Here is a 22,871-nt window from a genome sequence, read left to right on the forward strand (position 1 = left end):
TTATGGCCCTTCACTAGCAGCAGGTGTTGGAGGGTTGTGTTGCACATTGATGAGTGGAATTCAGTCCTAGTTTTTCACACCATGCTAAAAACCCTACCACACTCTGCATTGCTATGCTGGGTCACGAGTAAATCCAGCATCACCTTGGCAACTCGGTGAAACATCTGCTTTCCATCAGTGTTTTTCATTTTTCCAACCCTAGACCACTGCACATCGCACCTTTCTTCATTCAGAATGTCCTCTGGAAAACTGTATGCCTGTAGTGTGGTAAACTTGGCTTCGAGAGCATTTAAAGCATCTTCAGCAGGTTCATTGCCATATGAATCTCAGGGCAGCAGCTGAGGGAAACTCTGAATAAAGAAACGAAGACTCGAGAGCGACGCCTCTGAAATAAATTTTAGGTTGACCACCTCCGTATTCTTCAGAGTTGCGTTTTCAAGTGGGAACTTGTGCCTCATGTAATGGCACACAGTGGTAAAGTAAGAGTGGACACAAGTGAAAAATTGTGTCTGATCATGTTGACTAAGTTTCTCTACTGATGCTGCTGTACGACACCCAATGACTAGATCACTGTCTGCCTTCTGATTGCGGATATCTTGGCGGATATCTTGATACAGAACTTCAAGCGGAGAAGGAGCACCCTTTATAGTAGTTGGCAAGACAAACCTATTCAAAAGCTCATTTTGGAGTTGGAGCAGAACCGACTGCAGAACATGTATATTTGAGGCGCCTGTGATTGTAGCTGGCAATTGGCTTTCTCAAAAAGCGGGATCACACCTTAAAAAAAAAAATCCGATAGCCAAGTTAATGTCGGAGGTAAAAAAATGAAGCAGCCTTTCTTCATGAGTCAGAACAGCTTCTTGTCTTGCAGACTCTGATAACACTTTGGCTTTTTTTTTACTGCTGGGGCATCCTTCTTCTCGGTTGGTGCTTTACGCCTGCGACTGGCTTTGTCGGGCTTTGCACCTACTGATGGTTTGGGCCTACGAGGAATCTGATAAGACTCTAAAAAGGCTGGGCACTGCTTCTTTGCTTTGAGTTCACTTAAGAAAAAGCTAACCAGAGGTTGCGCCACCCAAAATTAATACTCCAAAAATAGCCGGCAAACTTTCCGGAAGGGAGCAGTGGGAGACTTGGCTCGCCAGCGAGGATCGGGAGATGCAACTAGCGCTTCTCGACCAAGCACGGCGGACCGCTCAAGCCAGTGGGGCCCTGGACTAGGGGCTCCACCCACTCGCTTTCTGCATTTTTTTTTCTCTTTTAAATAAACGTTTTGATATATATGTCAGGCACTTGCCTAGGGACAACCAACGAGTCGGTGCATGCTTCAAAATTTTTCACATTTCTGCATTGTGCATTTCTTGAAATTTAGGCAGTTTGCCCTTGCGTTTAGAGCTTTTCTCCATATACAGTGAAACCTCGTTAAACCGTATTCGGCCGGAGCTCGGAAAAAGTACGTACTAAACGGTAGTACTGTTTAAGCGAAATAGCATGAGATCGCCCACTTACCTGTCGAAAACGGAACTCAGAGAGAGTGCGATGAAAGGGGGAAAACATGCAGTATTTATTCACTTCGCGGGACATAAGTGTTATTTTCATTTGATGTCGCGGCGGCCTAGCACGACGACAGCGGCCTCAAACTTACTGAAGCTGCGTGCCAGCTTCTCAGCCAGCCCCCCTCCTCTCGGCAAACACTCGCACGGCCGATTCCTCGTTGGCGTTACGTATTCTCCGTGCACGCGCGCAGTAGTGCTGCATAAGTCCCGGGGCGCCTTTTTCATTGCCGGGTGCCTGAGTTCGGAAAACTTTTCGTTTGGAATAGTTACGTTATCGCGCCCCTGTTCTCCTTGCGACGATCGCATTCATGAGGCTGACATAACGCGCAGCTTCTGCCACTGTCGGGCCTGAATAGCCCTTGCTGTCGCTTTCTGTGTCGTCCTCATCACTGTCGCTAGTTGACACTTCGGCAACAACAGCGGCAACGATGGTGAAAAGTCGAACCTCGTAGCCGATATATCTCTTCGCGGTCGCAGCAGCGCTGCCGAGCAACTTCGCATTCCAAATGCCACACACTGTAGTCAACAGCAGATCCATGTCGCAGGCCAGTGCCGACTTCTTCGTGTCATGTTCGGTAACACGGATGATGTCCAATTTTTCTTCTATGCTGAGCACCCGGCGTCTTTTTTATCCTAGCTTCGGCATGACGCGAGTCCTCGCTTGCACGACGCCACAACGCTCTCTGGCACGGCGTCCATGCGTCGTCGAAATGATGTTGATGTTGATGCGGCTTCACGTGCAAACGCACAGGGTGCTTGGAGGCCATTGTACGGATCTCTGAGGCTTGTTGTTCTGCCGGCCCGCCCGATGAAGACGACGCACCGCCGTGTTTGCGCGACGAAAAGTGGAAATGCTACGTTTTAACCGATGCGTACGGAATAAGCTGGTACGGTTTATGCGGATACAAAATACATTATGTTCAATGGCCGCTGAGTCGGGGAATTGACTTTACTACTTCTAAACCGAAACTACTGTTTAAGCGGGTACGGTTTAACGAGGTTTTACTGTAATAAGATATCCACAAGAACCTCATCAAACTTAGCCGGCAAGCACGCGGCTCCTTTCTCGGCAGCAAGGTTAATTAGATGGCACGGGCAGCCAATCACAACCAAGTCTTCTTGCATCTCCTTTAAGACTGCGGTGACGTTTTTTTCCCCCTAACATAACGTTTGCGTTGTCGGCGCAAAATGTAATGCAGTTTGGCACGGGCATGTCAAAGGTCTCCATTGCCTTCAACACGAGGTTCCCGATTTTTCTTCCCATCGCCTCCCCGTGAAGTTCCTGAATGCTGAGTAACCTACATTCAATGCGCGAGCATTCCTCGATGTAGTACGTCACCACGATCGGGTACAGCTGTGCAGTAGTGTTGTTGCTTCCGTCGACCGCAACAGCAAAAGCACGATGCTTGATGGTCTCCAGCATCGTGGTCTGCACCTTTTATGCCACATCTCCTACAATTGCTTTTGCCTCCATACGTCCACATCCATAACGCTTCGCCTCATCACATTTCAGAAGCATTTTCCATAGAAGAGACCCAACGTGGTCGCTGACACTAAGGGGTAGGTTGTGTTTGATGAGGAATCCCGTAAACAGTCACTCCGCATGTATGACACTATCGTCGCAATTGTTTCGGAGAAAGTTCACTGTGTTGTCTTGCTGCTCAGTGGTGCGAACACAGCTTTGATGCTTCGCCGTGGAAACGTAAGTGCCTTTGCCACCGTGTGACACGCTGACGTCACATCCACACATTGTACAAAATGCAAAATGTTCTCCTTTTCTTGATGTCAAAATGCATGGAAATTCAGAAGTATAAGATCGCAAAAACTTCTACAGATACTTTTTCTTGGGCTTTGATAGCGCCATGGCATCAAGCACACGAGGATTCTAACGTTACACGCTGCACCGCACACAGACGGCCTAGCCAACACTAATCATACACACAAGCAGCAACAACAAGATGCACCATGGAGGAAGGCATGCATGAAATGCGAGAGCTACGTTGGCTCTGGCTTTGGTTGGTTTACTAGGCACCGTAGTCTGCTCCTTAGTCGATGATACCGATGGTGCTAGTGCGGCCGTTGTTGGTGATGCTGACGATTGCGATGTGGCTACCAATTCTGCGGTGACGGTTTCTCAAAAACCATCAATGCGCAAACAGAGACCACTTTTCGGGAGATATAAGACAGTGATCATACAATCGGAAAGTTCAGTAAAAAAATCGGGTGTCTCCCGGGCGAATCGGAAGGGTTGGCAGGTATGCAGTGCTTCAAGGCAGAAGTGTTAAACATTGAAATTGTGAGGGTTTTACATGCCAAGCCCACAACCTGGTTATGAGGCATACAGCAGGGATGCTCTGTTTTAATTTTGATCACCTGGGATTCTTTAACGTGCACTTTAATCTGAGTACACGTGTGTTTTTGCATTTTGGCCTCGTTGATATGTGGCTGCCAAGGCAGGGATTGAATTCGTGACCTTCAGCAATGCCATTACCATAATTCAGCAGGTACAGAAGTGTTCATTTGATGGGTGGCTGCTTTCTTAGTATCATCTAGGTGCTGTGGTGCTTTAATGCAGCTTTGCATCCACACAACCTATGTCAGTTGTCCACTTAACAAATTTTGCATGGGGTTTATTTTTCAGGAATAGTAGAAATATACTGTAGTGTACGTTGAATTTAAATTTAGCTAGTTTGTCCACAACTGCTGCCATGTCTTGTAGTAGCGTTTCGTTGCCTTATTACTTCGCCTTTTCCCTCTTCGTCCTGCTCCCATGTATGCAAGCTGTGAGCGAAGAGTGGCAAGACTGCTTTTACTCATTTCATGACTGCCTCGACTCTACCCATTCTCTGCCTCCTCTCCCTAACTCCTCTCTAACATTCTCTCTACCTCCCCTCCGGACTGTTGCACATTAGTAGAAATGTAAGCGCTGCAGTTTCTGTGATGCCTTTGAGAGAAGTTCATGGTTAATCACAGCAGTTCAGTGGGTATTGCGGCGATACCCAGGCAGCTCTAATGGGAATTGTGGTGACACAGTGGAAAGATCTAAACGAGTTTCATTGCCTTTCCTCTCTTCTATGTTCCCGCCATGTATATACACACTCTGAACCACTTTCAATGTGGCGTGCAAGTCAGCAGCAGCAGTGGAAAAGTTAAAGGAAGAGGCAAAGAAAGCTTCGTTTAAAAATTTTTTTTTTCTGGATGCAGTTTCAATAGGCAGGGCCAAAAAAGTGTAAATGCACTTAAATGTGGTCATTATAACCGATACATCGTCTTGCAGTGAAACCTCGATATAACGAGCCTTGATTTAACAAAGTTCGTGATGTAACAAACTATTCTCATTTTCAAATTTTATTTCATTGAAAACTATGTTTTTTGCTATTTTGAGGTAAGTTCATGAGAAGATTTCAGTGTAATTAAGTTTTCAGCCATTTATTTCAAGCATATACTTGGAGCCTGTATGGCTGGTTAACCTAGCAAAAAACTTAAAAAATGACTGCCGAGGCAAAAGGTATCTTCAAGTGTCCTTCTGCATGCAGAAACAGCGTCGAAGCGTGCGAGCCAGAACGCAGTAGGAAGGAAACACCGTTCTACCTTTTGTTGTGTTAGTGAGCAACTTGCGAGGACATGTGGCAGCTTGGAGTGCTCCCGGAGAAACACAAGAGGTGACGAATCCTTCAATGCAAGGTGGATGTGGAAGGAGTGAATGCGTGGTAACCCGATCGAGCACGTGGATGGGAACGGGTGTAAGAGACACGCACCTATCTGCCCTTTCCCCCTATGCATTCAACTCCTCATGTACCCTGGCCGTAACTGCGCTTGGTGGTCTGTATGTGGGCTGCACGTTGTCTCTTAAAGGTAATCTAAAGCAGGTGCTGAGGTATAACGAAGATCGTTGGTATTTTGATGGGCATTGTTTTCCCCCACCTCTAGAGTTGGAGGTTTTGTAATTTTAAGTTTCAGAGTCATGGTGCAAAGTGTTCGCTCACGTGGTCACAGTGAGTGTTGTCACTGTAAGCGATTTAATGTAGTTTTTTATTGCAAGTACAACTTCATTATAAATATAAAAGTCTGACGGCACCTGAAATCGTTAGAAGTGGGTCCAACTGTATCTACTAGTGCTTAGCACCGTAGCTTGAAGAACAAAGATATCAAAAATGTTTTGCCAAAGACCAAACTTCTTCCTCAAGAAGTTTATATTTCAGAAATGGCAGTTTACTCCCCAACTTGTTCTTTTGTTGAAATGCACTTAGAACATATTCAGTGTTCTTCAGTTTGGTCTGTTGGCTGGTGCACAAAAAAAACAAAAAGTTGCTTACTTCTGTTTGGTCTGCAGCTAAAAATATTATGGCACATACCACTCCTTTCCCATCCATGCTCAGTACACTGAGCTAAAGTAAGGATGCTTCTAATTTTAGCTGCAACCTAAAGAATGTGGGGTTGCATAGATGTCATACAATGAATTTGTTGTCTTGCACTGAGCACAATCTGACCACCAGATAGCATCAAACACTTGACATTTCTTTTGGATAGGGTCATAGGCATGGTACATCCAGGCAAGAAAAACATTGTAAAATTCATGGCCAGATGCTATAATTGGCATTAGTCAGGTTTTCATGCTGTTTGCTTTCAATTTCTTTAAGACACGCTTTGAGTGTGTCATGACAGGTGGTCAAACTTGTGGGGTCTCAAGTGCTTGGTAAGAAAGGAAACGACTGCACAGTGGTGCAAACACAAAAGAGGCACTTAGTGCTCATTCTATAAGAGTGCTAGTTAGCTGAAACACAGGCAAGGAATAGTTTCTTGATGGAACAGTGCGGAATTGAGGAACTTCGACTCACCATTCAAGGCAGGGTGTCTACCAACCGGGAAAACCGGGAATTCTCAGGGAATTTGAACAGTCTGGAAAAACTCAGGGAAAACTCGGGGAATTTGTGCTTCCATCAGGGAAAATTAGCTGTAACTTTATTGAAAGGGAACGAAAGTCGTGTTTATGCTGGCTCCAGTAACAGAGGAATCGCAACGAATCATTATTGACGCCGTGTCATCGGCACGATGTATTGCCAGAGTAGTTAACGACCGATTTTCTAGACGCCCGATTTTTCGGACATGCCCGATAATTTGCACGGTTTTGCGGCACCACCACGTACTCCATATGGTCAATGTATATTGCCCCGACTGCAGGTCCGAAATGGCATTAATCAAAGCCGCCACCGCCGCTATTTCGATTATCTCGCCGCCTCGAACCAGCACTCTCGCAGGCAAATCCGCAAATCCGTAACCACCACCGCGGCAACGTCAGGCCTAGCTACTTCTATGTTCGCTATTAAGCTTCTTGCCGTGCGGTGCCGTGTTTTTCATTGAAAGAATTCGCCGTTATCACCAATGGCACCGACTCCGCCTTTGTAATCCTAGCGATTGGCTTTGAAGCTCGCAGAGCTCAGCGTGTTGCGTAATGCCAGTCTGCGAAAGTTAGCTTCGCCTCGGTACACTAGTGTTAGGCGGTGAAGCATAAGCGTGGGAAGGGGGCAATTGTCGCGGGACACAGTATACATTACTTAATTACACATGCGTGCACGTCGTCTTCTGTCACAGTACAAGCCCTGATATGCCTAAAAAGCGTACTGGCAGGCCTTCAAAGCTTTTTGAGACGTGCCTGTGGTAATTTTAGCCCTTAAAGGCAGTTAAAGACATGCATTAATTTTTTTCAGACTGCCCGTTTTTTTCAATTTTTTTTTTGCGGCCCCTCGGAAGTCCAAGAAATCGACTGTTGATTGTACAACTGACCAAGAGGATGCTTCAGATGATCCATGTGGTGAAAGGGTGGTAGAAGGAGGATGAGAACAGAAAGGACCAACGCACTGAGGAATTAACGGGAAAGGAAGGGTGCCGCCACCTTTTTGAAGGAGCTTGAGCTAAAAAAACTAAGTGATGGCTGATGCTGAGACACAGGTGTCCCTCATCCAAACCAAAATAAATTGTTTACGCAGTGAAACCCAACACTGAGATGTTGTCTACGGGCTGAGAGTATGTCAGGACAGTTGAGGTTGACTTCCCAGCTGCTGAGAGAAAACCTTAGTTGTGACAAAGTTCAGGACCTCATACAGATGAGCTTGCTATCAGTTGATAGAAATAGCTGATATTAAAAAAAATATTTACTTATGTATGCATCTCCTTTTCATTCGTATTTGAAAATGTTCGACTCAATTTGGAATGGGCTTTACCATTTATTTCGCTGTGCATTTTACTAACACCTTCCTTCTGTTTTCTTTTTAAATAAAATATATATTACTCCTTACTAGTCAAACTGGATTAAGTCATTTTTTTTTGTTTCAGCATGCTTACTAGAGAGTGACAGCATCGGGCAACGTGGTGTCAGCCTGTCTTGACATAAAACAAAGATCTGACTCAGGGAAGGTGCTCAGGGAAAACCTAGAAAACTCAGGGAATTTGGAAATGTCAACTTGGTAGACACCCTGCAAGGTTATGCAGTCAATGTTCACTCATGTTCAACATTGACACTTAAGTTGTTTGCTGGTGTGGTCCCATGAACAGAAATGCATCCAAGTGATCTTGTTCACACATGAAAGTGCCACGCTCTGAAGCTGGATGAGGAGCCCTTCGTGGGACAATCTTGTGGAGTGCACCGAGGTCCCACAGCTTAAAAGAAGCAAATTCCTCTTGCACTCAAGTAATCCATGCCGTCAAGTGGCGCTTGCATTAGAAAAATCACATCATCTCTCATTGCAGCTATACTTGGACTCTACAGTCCAAGTATAGGAACTACAGCTTGGACTACTTGGAACTACAGTTTGGACTCCTGTGATGGTGTTAGGATCGTCACGTTGCAAAGCGTGTGACGCAAGGAAGATGGAGGAGACGGTGCATGATGAGCAAACACACAATTATATTAGACGGCACTTGAACACGAAAAAAATATCTTAAACTAGCCCCACACATACATGGTTGTTCGTAAACAAGACAAATATAGTCTCACGAGGTTGCGGTAGAAGTACGGACTGTGGTGAGGCGTAGAGTTCTTGAAGTGGAACACTCGCTCGTCGACTGATGACCGGCGTGGTGGTAGAGCAGACGCAGCGGCACGGGGCAGGAAAAGGTGGACGGCCCACAGCTCCGTGGACGCGAACAGGCCACTCTGGAGTCTCGAGCAGGCCCCAGGCGCTCGTTTTGATGACGGACGCCTGGTCACCCGAACCACGCGCGTAGAAGCGGGTTCGAGGCCGCAGCAGGCCGTTCCGGGGTCTCGTGCATGGCAGCGACCTGAGGCGTTCCCAGTCCCGAAGACGGACGCCCGGTCAGGTGAACCTCGCCAGGAGATGTCGGTTCCGAAGGCCCGGTGGCCCTAGTCGCGTCGGCGTTCGAACGATCTCCGTTGCGCGAGCCCCTTATCATGCGCTGCACGAGCCTCCTTCCTCTTTCTTTTTCTCTTGTTGAGGACCGCCGCAATGTCGTCTGCTCTTGCGCTCGGTCCTTTTTGTGTACTTCTTCACAATCACCCCCTACTTAAGAAAGTTCTTTCGTTCAAAGAACTTGAGGGTACTCGCTATCTGCTGGTCTACCGTATCACACACGCACCACAATAGCATTAACACTGCACCACAGTTCCGAGCACCGCACACTCGGTAAGTAAGAACACACACAAAGATTACAACACTAGAGTTTTGAGCACCGCACACTCGGTATAATGACAACATGAAGAAGTCACAACACCACGATATAAGGTGAAAACAAAAATCCACTAAACTAACATGCCAGCAAATGTTGTTTGACATTAAAGTTACACTAGTTTGAAGTGCATGCTTTTAGACCATCATGTTGAAAACCCCATGGGAGGGCGACGCCGATAGCTTCCCGTCGGCCGCCGATTCTTTCCCTTCAAACGGTAGGCATGATCATTTTCGGTGTCATCAGTCTGACAAGCAGCTGACGCTTTCGTTAATGGCGGTGATATAGGCGGTCGTTCCTCATACTTTTTCAGTAAATTTATGTGGAACAGTGTCGTCCTTGTCCCGAGGTCAATGACGTAATCGACGTCATTTCTCCTCTCAAGTACAGTGAATGGCCCTTTCCACGTAAGAATCAATTTGTTGTTGTCCGAAGGCAGCAGTAGCAAAACCTTGTCTCCAACAGCTAAGTGACGTGGTCTGGTCTTACGGTCGTAGTGCTTCTTCTGTACAAGTTTTGCTTTTTGAAGCTCCTCCTTGGCCAAACGACAAGTGTCTTCAAGACGCTTCCGTAGCTCAACTACATACCCGTATGAGGTTTTCGCGTCATCATCAATATGATGACCTGTCCATAATTCTTTCAATATCGCCATGGGTCCTCTGACATAACGGCCATACAACAAGTCGAAGGGTGAAAAACCCAGGCTTGACTGAGGGACTTCGCGATAAGCAAAAAGTAATGGTGCCAAGTACCGGTCCCATTGTTTCGGGCTCTCTTGACACATTCGTCTTATCATTTGCTTAAGGGTGCCGTTGAACCTCTCCACAAGGCCATTTGCCATTGGATGATATGGAGTTGTTGGCAACTGCGTAAAAGAGAGAAGACGGCTCAGTTCCTTCATCAGGCGTGACGAGAATGATGTGCCTCTGTCACTGATGATCTCCTGTGGGACTCCCACACGAGAGAACATCTCTAGAAGTGCCTCAGCTATTTTTTCTGTTTCAATACTTGGCAGTGCCACAGCGTCAGGATACCGCGTTGCCATATCGACCATTGTCAGAACGTACTTAATCCCTTTCTCTGACATGGGAGTTAATGGTCCCACAATGTCAATGGCAACTCTCAATGACGGGGTATCAATGACGGGAGTATTTCCCAGTGGTACTCGACCTATTAGATGTTTGGGAAAAGTCCTCTGGCACGTATCGCACGATTTAACAAATCGCGTGATGTCTGATTGGAATCCAGGCCAGTAGAACTCTTCACTCACACGGTCTGTGGTTCGCTTTATTCCTTGATGTCCGGCAAGGATCCCTTCGTGAGCCATTTTCATCACGAAATGACGAAGGCTTCTGGGTACGACAAGCTGTTCCATTTGTTTCTTTGACCGCAGCGTGTATCATCGGTAAAGAATTCCCTCCTTTATAAAGAATTGGACGTCGGCGAACCTAGTCTTCATCTCTTTGTCCACTGCTTCAAAGCATTTACGTAGACTGCTGTCCTCCTTTTGCCTGCTTTTCAAGTCGATTGGGCTGATGTCTAGGGGGTTTATAGCTGGTGCTGGTAATGAAGGCGGACTTGATCTTGGCTGTCTGGTTGTCGCCGCCACTTCCGAGTTGTCCCTGGTTTCTCTAGCAGACGATGATAAAGTGTCAGCAGAGATGGATTCGTTGCTAGAACAGTTTCCACCTTCTGCTCTAAATGATTCATCTGCAGCGCTCGGTGTATAAAGATGTCTTTTCCATTCATTGTCAGGATTGGAGGCATTCCGTACACCTTTCACATTTCCCAGGACAATATCATATAAAGGGTTGTCCATGCATAAAACCCGAGTCTTGCCTGTGAAGAAAGGTGACGCGATTTCCACGGTTGCTTCAAGTAGCTTCAACACTCTTCTGTCCAGAAGACAGACCGAGGAAATTTTTCCTGTCAGCTTACTGTCTGGTACAAGGGACCTCTTGACAATAATAGAGTCACATCCCGTATCTCGCAAGACAGTAGCGGGATGTCCTTCAAGCACACCTTCGGCAGTAGGCATAGACTTTTCGTCTTGTTTACGCGTCTGCGTTCTCCCACGTTCCAAACTTCCGGGAACTCGACGCAAGGTCTGTGTCTCTTCGGTTACTGCCTTGGACATGTCTACTTGTTGCATCGAGCACGAAGCCTTCTCGGTACTGTTGCCTTTTTTCGGGCAGTCACCTGTCTTATGCTCTTGCGCCGGTCCTTTTTGTGTACTTCTTCACAACTCCCCTTCTTGCGAGTGTGTTATGCAGGGAAGTTAAATGCGAGGGGATGCGACAGAGTCTTGCCTTCATCGCAAACTGCTAAGGTGCTGATGTCTCAGTCTCAGCAAGCAATGTCTCGGCAAGCAATGACACACCGCTGAATGCCGCAGTTTTTATTTAAATTTGGAGCCATCGTGTGTGCAGCTTTGCTGCTCAGCTCATTACATTCACTGCTTCTGTATGTCTATACTGTATATCCTCTGTAATGTCCAGACTTGGTAAATTACATGGGGACTCGTACACTTTTTGGAATACTGCACTTATGCCATAGATGGTCTTTATTTGGTTTTTAATCTTGTAGAAAGACGTGAAAAAACTTTCAGTGGTTGCATCCTTGTATGTTTGCAGATTGTGCACATACAGTTGAACCCACTTATGACTATCCCAGGTATAACCAGTTATCGGTTATCAATCACATTTTACTGCATTTACGATTTTCTGTCCCTGCCTATTGAAACTGTGCCCAGACATAATGAACATTTTGAAAAGCTCCGTACTGTTGGAACAAACGCTTCAAAACCAGTCACGGTAAAAGGAGAATGCGGAAGCGCAACCAAACTGGGCACATGGCAGTGCACCCCCCCCGCTCCACTACAACAGTGATGAAAATAAGACTCCAGAGAATAACGAGCAGGGCTGCATGCAGATTTCAAAGGCCGCAAAAGTCACTTGCTTTCAGCCATGCTAGGGTAACCATGCTTTCAAGGCATGTCTCCAGCATGCTTCAGGGTGAGACAGTACAGTGGCCGTGGCCTCCGAGATAGCACTGGTGTACGTGACTGTGCAATATCAAAGGCCACGACAGCGGCACTCTTGTTATTCCGCAGTCATTTGTGTAGTAGCGCATACACTATGCCTATTTTGACTATTTCAACCTATTTGAACAAAAGGCTGCTCAAGCGTTGCCAGTTTATCATTGCTGTAGATATGAATGCGGCCTTAGTCCGCATGAACTCGATACAATGCAGCTCTGTCACACAGCTGCAAAGAGTCGGTGGTTACTACCAGGGTGTCGGAACGTAATGCTTTTCGTTCTGGTTTTAGTTTTGTTCGACTGAAAAAAGTTCCTTTCCTGTTCTCCTCTGAACCGAAAAAAGAAAAAAAAGTATCTGTAATGGTTCGTAACGATTTTTCCTTGCATGCTGGGCACCACTTTGAAAGAGCTATGATGCCGCATTTCGTTCTTTAGATAATGTTTTTAACTGAGACTTGCAGCTAGATGCGGGAAAGTGCCAGGAACAAAAATGAAGACGCTAAAAATACAATTTTGGACCAAACATGTGTTGAGTCGGAACAGCCAACGCCAGCTTCTGTGTTAATTTTTGCATGTTTTGAAGAGAGAGTAATCATATAACGAAATATTCATACAATGATCACTTTTTGTGGAACTACCAAGTTTGTTGCTGAGAAAAAAAGAAGAAAAAGAGACTAAAGTGAGCGCTTATGAATGCATTCTCAAAAACATATAACATAAAATTCCTGAAAATTAAGGGCGTCCTTTTTAATCTAATGCACATAGAAGAAATACTATATTCAATTTGCATTTGAAATTTGAAATGTGAACACCTTCTAAACCTACAATCTTGGGGCCTATAATTTCAGATTATACAAAGTAATTAAAGCTTATGCCTACATTTTTGTAGTTGAAGAGGAGAAGCAGAAAAGCATGCCATTTTAGTAGTGCTGCCATGTTATGTCTGTACCATGTGCTTTCTTTCTGTGTTTAGGAAACCATCAGTGGGATCTAGTGCTGCTCCTCAGCTTCCAACCACAGGCAAGTAAAATGAAATTTTCATAATAAAATTATTGTAGTAAAGTGATACTTGATACCATTGTCTGTGTCTGCATTTTTGAGTATTAAATTAGTTTGCTACAAATCATTATCTATAATTATCTTAATTACAGTACATAATTAGCTAATTATGCACTGATTTAAATATTTTTGCCCTTTCCATGCCACGGTATTATCTCGAGCTCTGACCAAAAATCGCCAAATTTTTTTAAAAGACCCCAATTGCTAACACATTTTTCCTCCTCAGAAAGAACAAATGCACTTCTGCTTGCGCTGTCATTGTCTGCTGCCATCTGCCAAAAGCATGAGTAAGAACTTGACAAAACTAGGCTTGTCCATGCAATTGCTAAAAAATGTAGAGGACTGCTGACGAGCTGGGCTTTCATCCTTGGCCATTTTTACCAGAAACATGTGGGTGAATCCAGCTCGTCCAAGACACAGAATAGGTTAAGAAGGTTCCCATATATATATATATATACATACACACACATATAATCTCATACAGAATACTCTAGACTTTACAAAAGTCCTAGCAGGAAGGCCTAAACAAACAAAATAACTTCAAGTATAATACTACATATATAAAGAAAGATAAAAGGTGGAGATCTTTGGCTATTGTACACATGACATTAGAAGCTTCAGTCACAGCAACAGTATAGGAAGCTTCACATAGGAAGTTCTGGAAATAGTCGGCCGGTATGTCTTTTGGGCAATTTAATCGAGTCCTCACCTGTCCATTGAAAATAAGAGTACTTATTAATACTTAATAAGAGTGCTCTTATTAATATTTAATAAGAGTGAGGAAGTGCTGCTGCACTTCCTCACTCCAGCGTTTTGACCGCAAGTTCCCGTAGTCGTTGAGTGAGATGTGTTTATGTTTGCTTGCGCACGTGGGACACCATGCTTGTTAATTTAGTTAGTGTGCCTATGCTGATCAAACTGCTATTCTTACTTCGTATGGCTGTCCACTAAATTACTGTCGCCATCGACGCTTCACCTTTCGGGTGAAACTGCGACCTTTTTGGCCAAATTGGTGACAGCCAATTTGGTCAAAAATTTGGTCGTAGTTGAGACTCGCGCCACTAATGCCAGCCACATCAGGACGGGGTTAAGACGTGGCCATGCCATAAAAACATAAAAGGCATGCCCTGTTGGTGTTTTGTTTCATGACATTTATTTATGAGCTGTCATTCTCAAAATTCCGAGGAATAACTTTGTAAAGAATGTAAGACAACGTATGCACCACGAAGGCCTGTGCAGAAGTGGTTCAGAATGATTATTCGCCAAGCGATGCCCGCGGCGTTGACACAGCATTTTCTGGGACACGGGGCCCTGAATGCTATCGTGTTAGTATATGACAGGAGTGTGGTACAAACAAAAGACGACCAGAGAAGCTTGTGTCAACATTTACACTGCTTCGCATATATACAATGCCCTCTGAATGCCGTAGCTAGGCATGACCCCCCACAAATGCAATGCAGGAGCTGCCGTGCCTGTCCCCGTGCTCACCTGCAACAGCAATGACAGTAGAGGGAGGATGTGGGCAGAATGTTAGTGAGGGAATAGATAGAGAGAGGAGGCAGTTTTGTGAGCTATGATGCTACAATTCAGAATGGCGATGCAGTGTGCATTTAGTGCCAAGGAGACAGAGGCTCGCATAAAGCGTCGAGTAAAGCAAGAAGAACAAACACAAGCAGAGTGGGCAAGGTAACATTTCACATCGCATCACGACTGTTGTAAGGTGTCAATAAATCACCGCCAAATAATGTCAATGAACGCAAACAGCAGACAAAGCTTTACACACATCGATTCCCAGAGTGCGTGGGATCTGCATATTTTTTCTTTTCTTTTTATGTTTATATCTTTGTTCGTTTAACAGAAATTCGCAAGAGCGACACAAACCATGACAACCCTCTTCAGCCGCCGGGTTGCTTCCCATGGTTTTTAAGGAAGTGGTACAATTTGATGCCGACATCCCCTTCGCGATTGTGACAGTCCTTAACGTAGCAGTTTCTGCGCTTGTTTGTTTTGTTCACACTTCTCACAGAGGAGCTGCCGAGAGGACGCAATGAATCCATTGAAAAATTGGAAAAGAAGGCTTTCAGGTGGGCCTGAGCGCAATACAAGCGGTGGGAAAGTGGCGGCGAGGGCCTACTCGCGGGGGCTCACAACCGCTGCTAGGTGGTGCGACATGTACAGCCAAACTTCATTGCAGGGTGCCTATTGGCCGAGGGGTGCGGCGCTCCCTAGCTGAGGCGCATAACAATGAAAAGTAGACTGAGGGCACTGCGAGCAACTTAGAACCTTTTTAACTGTTTTTCCCTCATGTCCATGGCTTCATTATCTTGTTGCCACTGTAGCCTCTGGCTCTGGTTTTGCTTTTGTACTGTTGGCATGAATAGAAACGCATTACCGTAACGAACGCCTTTTACGTGTAATTACAGTCAACGACCAATTTTTCGGACATGCCTGATAATTTGGATGCCTTCGCGGATCCGCCACATACCCGAATATCAAGCCACTGCCATTTGGATTTTATCGCAGCCTCGAACCGGCGCTCTCGCACACTGATTCGTTGGCCGCCACTATCGCGGGAATGCTAGGCCTAACTGCTTTAGACGCTCGCTGCCAAGCTTCTTGCTGTTTGGCGCTGTTATTTTCATTGAAAAAATTTGCCACTGTCAGCAATGGAGCCGAATCCACCTTTGTTATTCTGGCTGATGGCTTCGAAGCGCAGAAAGCATGCCACGTTGCATAATGTCAATTCCCAAAAGTCAGCTTCGCTGCTATACTCCTCTTGCGCTCAGTTGGGGGCGCCACCACTCTCCAAGTGCGCAGCGCCAATGCGGCCACATTGCGCATTTTGTCCCTGTTCCCTTCCCGGCGCGCAGCTCGAAGTTGTGTCACGTTGTGTTCGGTGAACGTCAGTGCGTGAAAATGGCAACGCAAAACGAGCCCAGCTTGCTGTTTTGCGGCTACGGATGAATAGCAAACATTCAAGAATACTTCAAACGAAGTAGTTTGCTTGGTGGTGGCGACTTGTACACCGCTAATCACGTTTACTGTGTGAGCGTAGAACTACACAGTGCCGTTGGTCCGTAGGAAATCATAGGAAAATGCATCGCACAATTGAAGAGCCAAGAAAAGTAGCCAAGAAATGCACAGCTGCACTTGTTCGGTCCAATAGCTGTAGTTTATACAGAGGCACCTGCTTGTACACATTTCTCAACAATGTTGGTTATGGCAAACTAGTGAGATGCGGCGCCTTCTGCTGTCACAGAGAGGAACAGAGTGCAAACAACTCCGTTAAAATCTGCATCTGTCTGGGTCATCTGAAAAGTTGTAGGAAAGCATCTCGTCAAGTTTTGTTTTAAGTGCTTGGGAAGAACTTGAATGTATTGAAATGTTGCGTTAATCTCAAGCAAAAGAATAATATCTTGGTTGATAGGAAGAATTGAGTAATGAGATATTAGTTAAATGGAGTCGCGATCGAATACATGTTCCCTGGCATTAGGACCACTTATGATCTTTGGTGCATGAAATGAAATGCCTCGAAACACTGCTTGAATTCAGACACAACACAGTGCTTGCAGCAAACGCTTACAACTGGTGTGTGGCCAGAGGGTGGTACATCATGGCAAGTGTCACTCCCAAATAATTTTTTTCTGTTTACTATGGAACACTGAGCACGAAAGGTAAACACATGTCTACCCAGCACCTATTCCGTGTCAAGGGCGTGCCTAATCCGCTAGACCACTGATGCAAACGAAACATGCCTGAAGGCTAGTCTCTCTAAATAATAATAAATATATAGCACTTTTGCTCACCACAGATGTGGATGTGCCAGTTTCTTCCGGTGAGGCAATGATTTCGTTGGCAAGGTCAGTCGAGGAGTTCTCAAAGGAATCTGCATTCACCGTGATTGCGCTCTTGGATGTCAGGGCTTGAAGCACTGCGCGACGTCGCTAAACCCTATAAAAAAAAACCGCTGTAAGCACGCTTAATGAATACCGCAATACGTTTTCGGTTTTCATGGAGACGCAACAATTTCTTTGAACTATCGGTTGAGCCGCGCTTCAAAGTTGTAAAGAACTGTAGCATCACAGCAATTTTTCTCACAGCCGACTCTAACCACTTCACTGGTAACCTTTTTACTAATAACACTCACCTCTTATATCTGTCGAGCTTTGATGCCGGTAGTACTGCATCACATCTGTAACACGGCGGGAACACAGTTGGCACATATGCGGGATGGCCGGCAATCGTGTTCGATTTGTTACCGACAAAGTGAGCACTGCAGATGACTGTCTTGCGTTGCATTGGTTGCCAGAAATCTCCATTCGGGCTAAAAATAATAAAAGAAAACAAGGGAACCAACAATGTGTTAATATTACCTTGAGAGAAAGCGATAGAAACCGCGCGAAGACAGGACGCGTTCGCTTACCGGGCGCGCTGAACGGCAGCGATCCAACGTTGTCGCCGATCAGCCTCGTACAATTTTCAAGGAAAATGATAAAATTCCATCTTCGGCAGTTTCCCGGCGGTATTCATGTAGCTGTTATGACATCCGCACACGCAACAGTAGATAGAAGTCGACTGTTTTCACCGCGTACACACGCTTGCGCTGCTAGGGGTCATCGTCCACCTGCTGCGGCTAGGCGCGGCTGTGCGGAGGGAACAGGGACATTTCGCCAGCCGCCGCCGCCGCAGTGGCACTGCATGTCTGATTTGAAACAGCAGTGCTCGAGGCCTATACAGCAATGCCACGCGGTCAAGCATACTAAGAGTGTGAAAGGACAACTGTCGCGGGACATTTATTTATTTATAGTACCCTCAGGGCATACATGAAGCATTACAGAGGGAAGGCGCTAATAGATACAGATAACTATACAAAGAAGTAAACGCAATAATAAGATAACACTGCATAGTCCAATGTTAAAATAACAAGTTAGAGCAACAGAGTAAGCATATCATAAAATAGACACAATATAATACAGACGGGTAGTACAGACGAAATATAAATGCGTAGTATACATAGTGAAAGTTAGAGTGAGAAGATAAGCACATATTGATAGAAGGTACATCATATTACAAGGTATACTGTTTGTAGATTAGATAGTACAATGGAAATAACTTATAAACACTACTGGTCAGAAGAAAACAGAGCTACTCTACATGTGTAAATATATTAAAGTCAAGGTATACTAGATAACGTTAGTAAGTGGCTTGCGGAAGCCATTGGTGTTAATAATACAGACTAGTGGGTCCGGTAGGTGATTCCATTTCTGGCATGTTTTTGAATGAAACAAGTTACCATAGGTAGATGTTCTGGGGGATGGGATGTTCACTTTATGATGATGGTCTAAGTGTGCAGAAGTAAAAGAGACTGGTTCGATATAGCGTGATTTGAGTGTGGGAATTGAATGGTATATTTTATGGAACAAACAAAGCCGAGCGATTTTTCTGCATTTGGTAAAGGGATATATATTGAGGGCAAGTTTCATGCTAGTTACGCTTGCTGTGTGCTGGTAATTAAGAATAAAATGAACAGAACGATTCTGTATGGCTTCTATGGTGTTAATTAGTATTAATTGACGAGGGTCCCATATTGATTATGTGTATTCTAGATTAGATCGAATGTAGGTGACATATATAGCTGTTGCTTCAGAAAAGGAGGTGCTTGCGCAAAATTGTGCTTCAGGTAGCCCAGCATGTGATTAGCTTTGGATGTATGTTCAATATGTCGCTTACATGAAAGATTATTTCTGATGTGCACTCCGAGGTACATATAACATGATACTGATTCGATTGAGATGTTGTTAACATAGTAATTAGGAAAAGTTACTTGGTTACATGAGATTCTCATGAATTTACATTTTGAGGTGTTACGATTCATGTGCCAGCGAGAGCACCAGGTTGTTACATTATTTAAATCTGATTGTAATGTAACCATGTCAGAATCATTAGTTATCTTCTGGTAAATAACGCAATCGTCGACAAATAAACAAGCAGAACTGTTGATTTAATTAGACAGGTCATTAATATAAATGAGGAAAAGTAAAGGCGCTAACACAGAGCCTTGAGGTACTACCGATTCTACTTATAACTCTGGTGAGTCATTGTCATTAATAGTTGCATATTGAGTGCGACTAGAAAGAAAGCTACAAATCCATTTGAATATGAAAGGGTCAATATTTAAAATTATGGGGTTTAACGTGCCAAAACCACCTTCTGATTATGAGGCACGCCGTAGTGGGGGACTCCGGAAATTTCGACCACCTGGGGTTCTTTAACGTGCACCTAAATCTAAGTACACGGGTGTTTTCGCATTTCGCCCCCATCGAAATGCGGCCGCCGCGGCCGGGATTCGATCCCGCGACCTCGTGCTCAGCAGCCCAACACCATAGCCACTGAGCAACCACGACGGGTTGGGTCAATATTTAGAAGGCTTAGCTTATAGATAAGTAGTATGTGATTATTTTTATCAAAGGCTTGAAAAAGTCTAAAAAGATACAGTCTGTCGCAAAACCAGATTCCAAAAACCCATGCAAGTCATTAGTAAATGTTAATAGTTGTGTTTTGCAAGAATATGATTTCCTAAACGCGTGTTGTTAACAGCTAAAAAAAATTATTTGATTCAAGGAAATTTGTAAGGTGAGGGAAAATTATGTTCAAAGATATTGCAAGGTACCGAGGTTAATGAAATAGGTCTGTAATTCAGTGGGTTATGTAAGTTCCTCCATTTAAAAAGTGGGATCACCTTACCGATTTTCCAGTCAATGGGTAGGGCACTGTCGTTAAGTGATCTAGTAAAAATAAGGGTAAGTATGATGGAGCTGTATTCTGCAGTTCTCTGGAGGAACTTGGAATTAATACCATCAATGCCACACGACGATGACCACTTTATCTTGGAAATTCTGGCTCGGGTGCCTGCTGGGTCGAGGGTAATGAGATCCATTGCCAGAAAGTTTACAGATGGCAAAGGTGGATAGTCACTGATGTTTGCTGTGCAGAATGATTGCGAAAACGTGCTGTTAAGTAGAGAAGCTCAAAGATGATTCAGAACTTGAGCCCCTGAATTGTTTACGAGGCTTATACTGTTATCTTTGGTACATTTAATAATGTTCCAGAAGCGTCTTGAGTTAGTTTTTATCTGAGACAGTAGGGTCGAGTTAAAGAAGTTAAATTTGGACGTGTTTACAAATTAGTAGTCATACTCAAAAGGAACAATTCAGAACTAGAGTTTATAGCAATTAAAACACCACCGCTTATGCTATCGGCACGGTTTAGCCGGTATACAGTAAATATTTTGTTGCAGCGAAACAGCTCGCCTGTCTCTGTTTTGTCAGAGAGCCAGGTTTCTGTTAGTACAACAATATCAGCTCCAGTATCGTTAATTAGACTGTTCAAACTATCTCTTTTAGGAAAAATGCTCCGAATGTTAGTAAAAGTTACGGATGCTGTTGATGAGCCTCCACCCCTCGTGTGTGCCTACTTTTTTTCCCACATAGGCATGCCTTGAACGGGTTGCTCCTACGGACATGGTGACAGCATTGGCCGTTTGTCTGCCGGTAGTCACTTTGATAATAGAATTTTCGTCAGCATTGAACATGTAGCACTTTCCCTCTGAAAATAGTCTCTTGTAGCTTAATTTAAAGTTAGTGTTTAAGCCTCTGCCGAATTCCAGAAGTCTCTTCCGGACATGACGTGTTCCAGTGCAAAAGTCTTCGCTTATGCTGATAGCAGTTCCCCCGAAAGGGCACTGTTCGGAAAACACTAGTTCTTTTGTCTTAAAAGTGGCAAACTTCGGTACTACAGGCCTATTTTTTCCGCTAACAAATTTACCGATTTTATGTATCTGTTATGTATGTATGTACATGGTATGTATTCACTAATTATACATGCACACATGCGCCAACTCTTGTCGAAATATGAGCTACAATACGCCAGATAGATACCTGTGATGACTTGAGCTTTTGGGGCAGTAAAGCACATGCATTAATTTTTTCTGGTGTTTTCGTGGCCCCTAGGGGGTCTGAAAAATTAGGCTTTGACTGGTAGCTAGTTTCTAAGCATAGATTAGTGCCATGTGTACGTTTCAAAGTCTTAATTAAGCCACTGTTACAAATGTTCTCAGTTTCACCTAAACTGGAAACAAAATAACGCATTAGAGTAGTCTCGGAATGGTTTGCATTTGTATTTATTACTTATCGTGCGTTCATGTTATTTTCTATGTAGAGTGAAACCTCTCATAAACCCATACCTAGAAAGAGAATAATGAAGTATGTGGCTATATGGTAGTTAAACAAGTCGGGGCTAACTAGAACGCATTCTTTCTTATCTGTTTTCACCAATATGTAATAACGTAATTTTGGCTTCAAGCTTAGTGTGAGCCCTGTGCCACCTCTGCCAACTGGATAAGCAGTGGCATGAGTAGTGTGAGCCCTGTGCCGCCTCTACCAACCGGATATGTAGCAGCGTGAGATCATGCCAGTGAGATATTAAAGTGGCGGCCTTCAGTGCCTCATGGGTCGAAAAATCCATTGTCTGGCAGTATGGCACCAAAATTCAATGGGAGTCGAACCCACGACCATTGGTGGGAGTCGAAACCTTGAACTTTGGTGGGACCAAAGTTCAATGGCACCAAAATTTGTGGTGCCACCATAGATGGTTGAACCTACAACTATTAGTGGGAGTCGAGGCACTTGAAGGCACTTGAACTCACGACCTTTCATGTTAATTAAGGTTAAGTAAGGCATAGTTAAAATAGAGGTAGTTAAGGCACCCAAACCCACAACCTTTGGTGTAATAAGGCAAAGTTAAGGCACTCGAACCCATGACCTTCGGTGAGAGCAAAATCTAATTGCACCAAAACTGATAGTCCCACAATTGATGGTCGAACCCACGACCATTGGTGGGAGCTGAACCCACAACCTTTGGTGAGAGAAAACAATAGGAAGTAACAGTGCATTCGAATATTGAGTAATTTAATGAAAATCTCGTGAGCATGCAGGCTTTCTCACCTTCATCCTCTTTAGCGTATGCTAAAGTGACTGCCAACTTTTACTTAAGAAAGGTGTTCTACTTTGGGATTTCTCATTTACATTTCATTTGTTTGTGATGGTACATCTATTTAAATAAAAAGGTTTAGCAGTTATGACATGGAAATTAAGTGCTGGCCAAACATTTGATTTCGTGGAATGCAAAGGAATCCTGTATTACGGAGGCACACACTGAAAGAGGTTTAGTGGAGAACAGCACTGTCTCTTTGTTCCCTTCTGTTGTCATATGTGCTATACAGTGGAATCTCGATGATACGATCACGGCTAATACGAATTTCCGGATGATACGAATTTTTCTGTAGTCCCGGCCGAGCCCCATTACTTTGCAACGTGCTAGAGAACGGTTGTTACGAATCAATTTTCGACCCGCGTCGGTTGAAACGAAAATTACCGAAGACACTTGGGAAATTCTAAAGTGTGCTTGGCGAAAGCCAAACGCTGCTGCCGTCTGCACTCCAATTCATTCGCTTTGGTGTTCGGCGATATCGCCTGT

The 22,871-nt window shown here is 44.5% G+C and overlaps 1 protein-coding gene across 10 annotated transcripts in view; it reads left to right on the top strand.

The window, feature by feature from the left end:
* Nup214 (nuclear pore complex protein Nup214) overlaps window positions 1-22,871 on the top strand; it is a 357,324-nt gene that overhangs the window by 74,132 nt on the left and 260,321 nt on the right. For all 10 annotated transcript variants that reach the window (XM_065430714.1, XM_065430718.1, XM_065430719.1 and 7 more), the window contains exon 13: window positions 13,252-13,298. In XM_065430714.1, coding sequence (XP_065286786.1) covers window positions 13,252-13,298 — 47 coding nt within the window. The remainder of the gene's footprint in view (window positions 1-13,251; window positions 13,299-22,871) is intronic.

This window comes from Dermacentor albipictus, chromosome 1, assembly GCF_038994185.2.
Source record: "Dermacentor albipictus isolate Rhodes 1998 colony chromosome 1, USDA_Dalb.pri_finalv2, whole genome shotgun sequence".
NCBI lineage: Eukaryota > Metazoa > Arthropoda > Arachnida > Ixodida > Ixodidae > Dermacentor > Dermacentor albipictus.